The sequence below is a fragment of the Pelecanus crispus genome, chromosome 5 (genome assembly GCF_030463565.1).
Source record: "Pelecanus crispus isolate bPelCri1 chromosome 5, bPelCri1.pri, whole genome shotgun sequence".
NCBI classification, from domain to species: Eukaryota; Metazoa; Chordata; class Aves; order Pelecaniformes; family Pelecanidae; genus Pelecanus; species Pelecanus crispus.
In genome coordinates this window covers 81650160-81658209 of record NC_134647.1, presented here as the reverse complement: position 1 = coordinate 81658209, position 8050 = coordinate 81650160, and the positions used below count along the sequence as shown (strand labels likewise).

General features: G+C 40.6%; 1 protein-coding gene across 1 annotated transcript in view; it reads right to left on the bottom strand.

Annotated features, from left to right (window-relative positions):
• Positions 1–2173: 2173 nt before the first annotated feature.
• Positions 2174–8050, bottom strand: part of SNX7 (sorting nexin 7) — a 31429-nt gene continuing 25552 nt past the window's right edge. The window contains exon 9 of the mRNA XM_075710536.1: positions 2174–2254. Coding sequence (XP_075566651.1) covers positions 2174–2254 — 81 coding nt within the window. The remainder of the gene's footprint in view (positions 2255–8050) is intronic.

The following is an 8050-nucleotide window of genomic DNA, read 5'->3' as shown; positions in this document are numbered from 1 at the left end:
ATACATGCTGATGGAAATTAAATTATTTAGTAACCCTCAGAATAGCTCTTAATGTTAGCAGACAGTTCTCTGGAATGGCAGCCCAGCATTCAGCGGCACTTTAAAAAACAAAATTAGGAATTAGTAGGAAAGAATGATGAAAAAAAATCAAAGCATAATTACGACAACATGTACATTTCTGGCCTGCCTGCGTGTTGAACACCGGTTGCAGCAGAACTAGAAAATACAGCAAAAAGCAATAACAGTGAGCACAAATGTGAAATGCCTTTTGTACAAGACGATATTAAGCTACGGCTTTTCCTCTGGGAAAAGAGGCAGCGCTTGGAACACGTGGTGGGGTTTGTGAATTCCTGAGTGGCCCAGGGAAGACAAACGGGAAACAATTGTTCACCTCTTCTCACAGTCTAAGAGGCAGAGGGCATTACCTGAAATTACTGGGTAGCTGGTTTAGGAAATCACAAAATGAATTGATTTTTCCTGCAAATTAAATTGTGAAAGCCACTGATATTCAGCATGGTAAATACTAAAAGTTTAGATGGAAAAAAAAAAGAAAATAAAGCAGAGAGAAAGGCATTAAGGGCTATTAAGCACACTGATAGAAGCTCTGATGTTAAAAAAAGAAGTCAGCGGGGAGGATGGCATGGGGAAAGAGCACAGTCCAAGCCACGCTGTTCTTCCGTGCCTCCTGCGAGCGGCCGCAGCCAGCGCTGCGGGACGAGGCTGCACGGCACAGCCCCTCGGCACCGCACCGCCTCCGCCCAACACGGACTCGCCTCTCGGCTGTGAAGTGTCCACGGTGGGAGAGATGCATGCTCCCTGCAGTATGCCAGGAGCATCTCAACTGCTATTTTATAGCTGAAAGAAAAAAAAGAAGAGCTGAGCTTTCATCAATACTTCATGGGGGCAGCATGGGCGCAGTCTTCCTTGCATTGCTAAAAAGGCTGTGCTGGTATTCCAGGTCTCACTTGCGATCTACATTTCTTAAGATCAAAGGCAGAAAATGACTCGGCCAGCTTGGACAGGGCCACAGCCAGCCGAGCGGACCCGAGCCCCCGCAGCCACTGGGCGACGGACAAGAGCAAGCCCACGAACGGCCACCGCAGAAGGCGAAGGTGAGGGCTGAAGCCCTGCAAGGCAGAGCCGCGGTTAGGCTGTCTCCAATTCCTGCGCCGCCTCCTTTCCGGATTCAGACTTAGGCTGGCTCAGACCTTAACTGCCAGGGAGAACTGCAGGAATTGCAAGTGCAGACTGACAGGCCTTTTGGGTGGAATAATTCAATGACTGGAACACTTTAATGCATATTGCATGAGTGAATCAGCTAACCGTTGTAATGCCAACCTCTCTTTTCCTTTCTTCTCCCTTTCTCTTCCACACTGGCTATCCCAATTTGGGAGGAAGCGAAGGATTACAGGAGGGTCAGCCGTGGGAGTAAAAGGTTTGATCCTGGAAACTCCAAATGGAAGCTTTTGTATTGGCAGGATCAGTGCTGCGGCAAACACTGTATCGTTGTAGAAACAGTCTGTTTCACGAATGAGTTTTTTCCTGTATCCTTTAAAAAATGTCAAATTGAAGATGTTTGACAGACATGTAAATACTGCAAACTGAAAACTGAATTAACAGTACTTTAAAGCAGCATTAATCAGACAGAACACATTCGACATCTTTCCGTACCATGTTGCCATCGGGTGACTAGCACAATCTCTTAAAATAATCCTAAAGAGCTCCTTGAAGACTACACTAGGTAATTTTACAAATACAGGACATTACTCGACAAAGAGAACATAACAAGCACGCTAAAATACCAAAATACTTCTTAAAGACTAGGATACAGAATGAAGACAAGCTTTCCTTATTAAACTTTTTATTAAAATGGAGCTATTTTTACATATTTAAAATACTTTATATCCAAATTATGCAATATTTATGAATACAACTGTATGCAAACACTTGCATAAAAATATGTAAAATCACAGCTAAGCAATATAAAGCAATATATAGCATGTTCCAAAATGTATTTCAGGACTAGAATACCTGAGTTTTCAATAAGCTGGTTTCCTGCATTTCACTGATTTTTTTAACAGTTGAATTTAATAATGTATCTGATCTCGTATAAAGCACTTCTTTGGTTGGGAGAAACTGCATGGAAAAGGCAGAGATCGAGCAGAGAGATTACTCAAGGCGTATCTTCAGAATCTTCTTCCACATGAAGATACACTCTTTGAGATGCTAGGAAGGACTCCCACGTAGCAAGGCACTTAAAAACAAAACAAAACAAAACAAAACCACAGATACATATGAATATAGCAGATAGATTTCTGTAAAACTGGTAGCCAAGGAGAACAAGAAGAATAAAAAATAGCAGAATACATAGGCATTGTCACAAGCCGCTTTTGTGGGACTATGGTAAGAGCAAAAGATGGTTTCCTAGGCAGCTCAGTGATATGCAAAACGTTAGCCAACGTGCCGAGCGAGCTGTAAAGGTCACTTCTACATAATGACGAGCGCACAGCGTGAGCATCGTAATTGTATGTGTTAGCATGGAAGATGCTGACATTAATTACGCTCTTCTTTAATCTCTCCCTTTAGTTACACGCAAAGATCTCTTCCAAATAGAAAGCGTGCCGTCAGGCACGGTTCCCTTGTAATCTCGGTGGATTCCTATTGTATACCCAGTTTTCTTTCCAAGTTAAATTAAAACATTTTTTTTCTAAACACACAGAGAATTCATTTTTCCCCTGAGTAATGGGAAAGAAATGGGACCAGAAAGGTGGGGGGGAGGAGTAGGGAAATTATCATCCTTACAACAAGTGGCATTTCTCTCCTCATGGAAAAATGTATTTATAATTGTACAAACTAATTTTTTTCAGTTGAAGCACCAAGACTGTAGGCAGTAAAACAGGGAAAAGAAAAAAAAATCCCCAAATGACTGGTTCAGTGTGCCTTAAATGAGTGTTGGCAGCTTGGCAAACCATTATAAATCATAGATCAGTGTGGAAAGTCATGGCAAGGCTATCACTAGGTAACCTGTGGTGTGCTGATGCTTGTTACCCAAAGTACCAGGTTTTTACTATTTCAAGTCTGTCATTAGAGAGGGCAGGCAATTTCATGCAATAATTTTATTGTTTTGATGCTATAGAAAAAAAAAAAAAGAACCTTGAAATGGAAATGGTCTAATAAAATTTTGACTTACACACTCATACCTATTGCTCTGGACAATGCAGCTTATTTACTGCTTACTGTACTCAGTTTTTTTCATGAAGAATGTGAAATATTCACAATAAACAAGTCTTCTGAAGTTTCTCAGGAAATACCTTCTTTTATAGGAAAACCTGGACAGCATACTCCGTTTATCTGAACTTTGAATTACATCAGTACCCTGAAAACAGCGTCATTGCCTAAGTGAAAACTTTTTGCCATAAGCTATTCAAGCCACAGCAATTTGCTATGCCCAGCTACAATGAAGTGTCTAGCATCCATCTGTCATTGCTTAGGAGACACGGAAAACACGCTGGCATTCATGCTGCTTGAAACTACAGCCACCTAACTCTGTCTTCTTAGACATTTCTAGTGAATGACTTCAAAACTCTGCCATTAAACATGTAATTTAATTGTATTACACTAAAGAGCCCAGGTCCTGGTGGCATTGCATATCTACATGCAAGCAGATGAGTGGGAGGATCTGATAGTCACAAATAATGTTAAAGTATAAGCTCAAAGAGCAAAACGAAGACAACACACAGGATGACTGCAGTTGGGGGAATCCACGATGACACGACGACGCAGAACCAAGGACACCCATAAAATTCCGGGTGACAAAAGACACAAGAAAAAGCAAACAAAAGTCAGCAGCGGTTATGTCTCTGAAGACATAAAAAAGTAGAAGACATGGGTCTGCAAGGTAATGTGAGAGGTTAAAACAGCCAACTGACTTAAGAGATCCTAAAGAAAAAAGTACGCGGGACCTTATTTCTGCATGGGTTTTTGGTCGTTACCAGGCACGTTAGAGCCTGTTCCTGCCATTCCTATGTTGTCCCCTAGACCACGGAAACCACGAATCTCCTTCCCCAGTCTCTCTTTTCTGATCTTGCGGACAAAATCCCCAACTAACTTCTGCTGCTTTTGCACACAACAACATTACGCTGCTGTTCAGAGCGCGTCTAAGGTTTGAGTTACTGTGAAAAGAGAGGAATGACAGGGTAAGGTTCATGTGGAAATCTGCTTTCTTCACCGACTTTTTGGAGAAACGTTATTTTGAAATGGTAAATATAAAATCAAGGAGCAATGGTGAAAGTAGCGCTAGCATGAACTGCGATCTGCAAGTGTTGCAAACTGATTTCTGACTTCAAAGGTCTTTTTGACCTTTTGTATAAAGCCTTTCAGGTTCGATCGTTGGATTCTCCCCTACTTCATGTGACACTGGCAGCTGAGTCTACCCGAGATGCTTGAACTGGAAGGTGGCATCTTGGTTTTAAAATGGCAGTGGGGCAGCTGCCAGCAGTGTGTCTGCGCTGTGGCGCTCGGACTCAGATTTCTCTTTGCTAGAGCCCAGCCTGGGTCCCCATCCTAGAAAACTGCAAGGCACGTCTCTTTTCCTAGGCTTTTTCTAGGTGTGGGACAAGAAACGATCACTGTGTCTTCTTGAACAGTCTTTTGTTAGCAACGACTGCCATTTTTTTTCTGAACCACAGTTTAATTTATACCGTGTCACTCCATGTTTTGTCATTCTGTAGTTTCAGGAATGTGAATTAAAATACATATATCAGCACTGGCTGGGATGTAAAAATGGCTTGCTGTTATCTTTGCAACACTGAGCCAAGCTGCACGTGTTAAAATGCAATCACAGTATGTTGCTTAACCGGATAGATACAATCTACTGAAGTCTTTCCAGACGAAGATGCAAAGCATTTTTTTTTCAGTTACACAAGATATTCAGTTTTTTAATTTATCCTCTTTTATATAACCAAAACACATTTTCCAAAATGTAAGAGCAATGGTGGCTCATTTCACTGTCAGACATCACAGTGCTGCTGCAGCTGACAAGTTTTATAATTAACCATACCAAAACAAAACTAGGTCTCTGTGCCTTAGGCTCAAGCTTTTTATATTGTGAAGCATGAACCGCGTAAACGACATTTCGTTAGTGATGTATACTTCAACATTATTACAGAATGATTTCACTTCATTCTCCTGGGAGGTTGAAAACAGAGATCTAACCGGAGGATCAGCCAGCTTTCCCAGAGGAGACAGAAAGGGAAAAAAAAAAAAGAAAAAAACCAAACCCAGGAAATGAAATGTGCATGCCTAGGATTGAAATTCATAATCCAATTACTTGTAAAAGCCCAGCGGAAGACATAAAAAATACACAAAATGAAATAGCAAGAGTTTAAATAAGGCTACTTTACCTAAAATGTTCCGATTACAACAGCAGTTCACACATCTGTTCTGCAACATCATTTTTAGAAAAAAAAGCTTTTCATATAGTACAATTGCCTATCTGACTAAAAAGGAGATAGAAAAATAGAACGGGTAGTAGGGATGATGACAGCAGCAGTGTGTCACGTGCCATGTGTGTTTCTGTTCCAGTTCCCTGTTTTCCACGGTTGATACCTTAAAAATATCATTTATGATGGCATTTTCTGGAGCAGAATCTGAAAATGAAGTCTTGTGTCTAGCTGAGAGGCAAAAAATACTTTCATAGCGAAACAGAAACTAGAGTGCATAGAAATAGTGCTTCCTATTACAAAAGAAAAGTCTTCCTGAAAGTATTTAAAAGACATTTTTATGGTTGAAATGAATGAGGGTTCAAAGATGGATCCTGGCTTTGAAGCAACACGCACAGAGACAAACTGGGAGCTTTTGAACGTCCCATGAAGTTTGTTAGCGAAATTCCCTGGCAGTGCTAAGGCAGGACGTGATCAACACGCAGGAGCAGCTAACTTTTTGCCACGCAACCAAATGACTAGTTAAATGCATCACTACGGAGGCCTCTAGGGCAAACAACAAATCTCACCTATTTTTCTACCGCTTATACTAGATAGAGAGGTACCGAAGGGCTTTGGAGTTAGAGGGAAGTTGCTGTAATGGGGAAGGAGTATTGTTTTGCCCTAATGAATCCTTTGGATCAATTTATGCCAGCGCAGCAATATAGGTCACAGAAATAAACTAAATTATCTTGAAATAGTTAAGAAAAATGAGGAAATTGTTTATATTTTTGGAAAAGAATAAGCTGTGTCAATACCAGCAAGAACCTCACTGTATCAAAGATAACTTTAGCTTTTTATCTGATTAAGCTGCACAGGTTTAACAGGATTAGTTTGACATGAGGAAAATAAAATTAGAGGCTAAGCTTTAAAACAAAGGCTCATCCATGCACAAGAAAAAACATATTTCAATGGCAAAACTAATTAAATATGATTCTACATCATGAAAAAAACCCCAATCTCCCTGCATTTTCTAGAGTGCCTCATTAGCAGTGGAAAAACCAAACTCTGCTATATTTGCTGGATTTATAACGTCTAAGTAGTCTTTGGATCAGGCTGCAAAATCTGGCCACTTATTCCGGTGTTTTTTCTGAATAGAATAGGTTAACAAATTTCTTTGCTGAGAAAAAATGAAGTGTTTTGTTTTCTTTGATTCTGTAAATATCCTAGAGACTATAGTAAACACATGAGAAAAACAAAAGGAAAACTTCAGTAAATGTCTAATTGCTCTTTGAAGCCAGAGTCCAACGTTGCCTGGTTTGCTTTCGCTAATTTGTACCAGAACCACTTCAGCCCTGCTAGCTAAACGCCACCACCGCTACCTTTGTATCTCGTTTTGGTTCTAGTAACGCTGCACCTTTAGGGCTCTGCAGAAGATCTATACCTAACTTAATGAAAATACTCCTGGGGACAGTCGGCTTTCTCAGCTGTAAGCTCCAGCCCGTGGACAGTTTGTGATTTCAGCTGTTTGGCAGATACCTCTCCCGGACTAAGGTGTGCTATTTCAGACAACGGCATCACACCTAAGGCACGGGGAAAAGGAATAAAATAAATGGTATGGGGTTAACACAGACGTCATTCAAGAACTCTTCTCTGTCAGGCAAACAAATCAATGCCATTTACTTCAGAAACAGGAGTAAAGTTCTGAATTTTTAAAAATTAAAACCTTTTCATATTGCTTCAGAACATCCTCCTGATTTTAGCACTGCACTCACAGTCATTATTAATACAGCACATTACTGCCTTTAAGCCTTTGTGGAATACAGAGAGACTGAAGCATGTATTCAACTTTTTTCCAGAAGCAAAGTAAAGGAAGCAGAGAACTCTATGAACTCTTGCAACCAGCTACAGGAATTCCAAATGTTTGGTCAGTCGTGGTAATCCTTGGCTACTAAAGGACATTATATTTAAATGTATTATAACATAGCTTGTACATGATCACTGAAAAGCTTTCATTCTCATAGGTCTGCACAGATTGGCGATTCCACAGCTGTAGAAACAAAGGAACACTTCTTGTAATTCAATAAAATATAATTCAGTATTAAATGTAGATAGTCAATAGACTGGAAGGCTACAGAAATACCTCTGCTTGTTTTGAATTGGCAAATCTGGAGAAATATAATTACAGGTAACACTTTAAAGTAGCACCTCACGTAACGTGGACATTAATTCAGCTTAAGGGAGACATAGTCTTTTATGCTAGCTAAGTGATGCTTGACAAGTTGACAGCAGAATCCTTAGGCAAGTACAATTAAGGAAAAATCCAAACAAATGCAAGGTCATACTCCTTCCCCATATTGTGACAACGAGGAAATAACATTTTAGAAATTCTAGCGTACTTTGACACACTGCTGTGGTGTACTTGATCACACGGGCTTTAGTTTTATACAGTCTCGAAGGACTGGATTCTCTACTGCGAAAGCCACCAGAAAACATGAGACGTCCGTCTCCCGTTACTCTGTAGTTCTCAGAAATGTGAGGGACGCAGAGAAGGGCCACTAGCAGGAACGACTCCTGGTTGTGCGCCTGGGAAACGAAGTCAGCAAGACTGGGGAATAACGAGGAGCGCA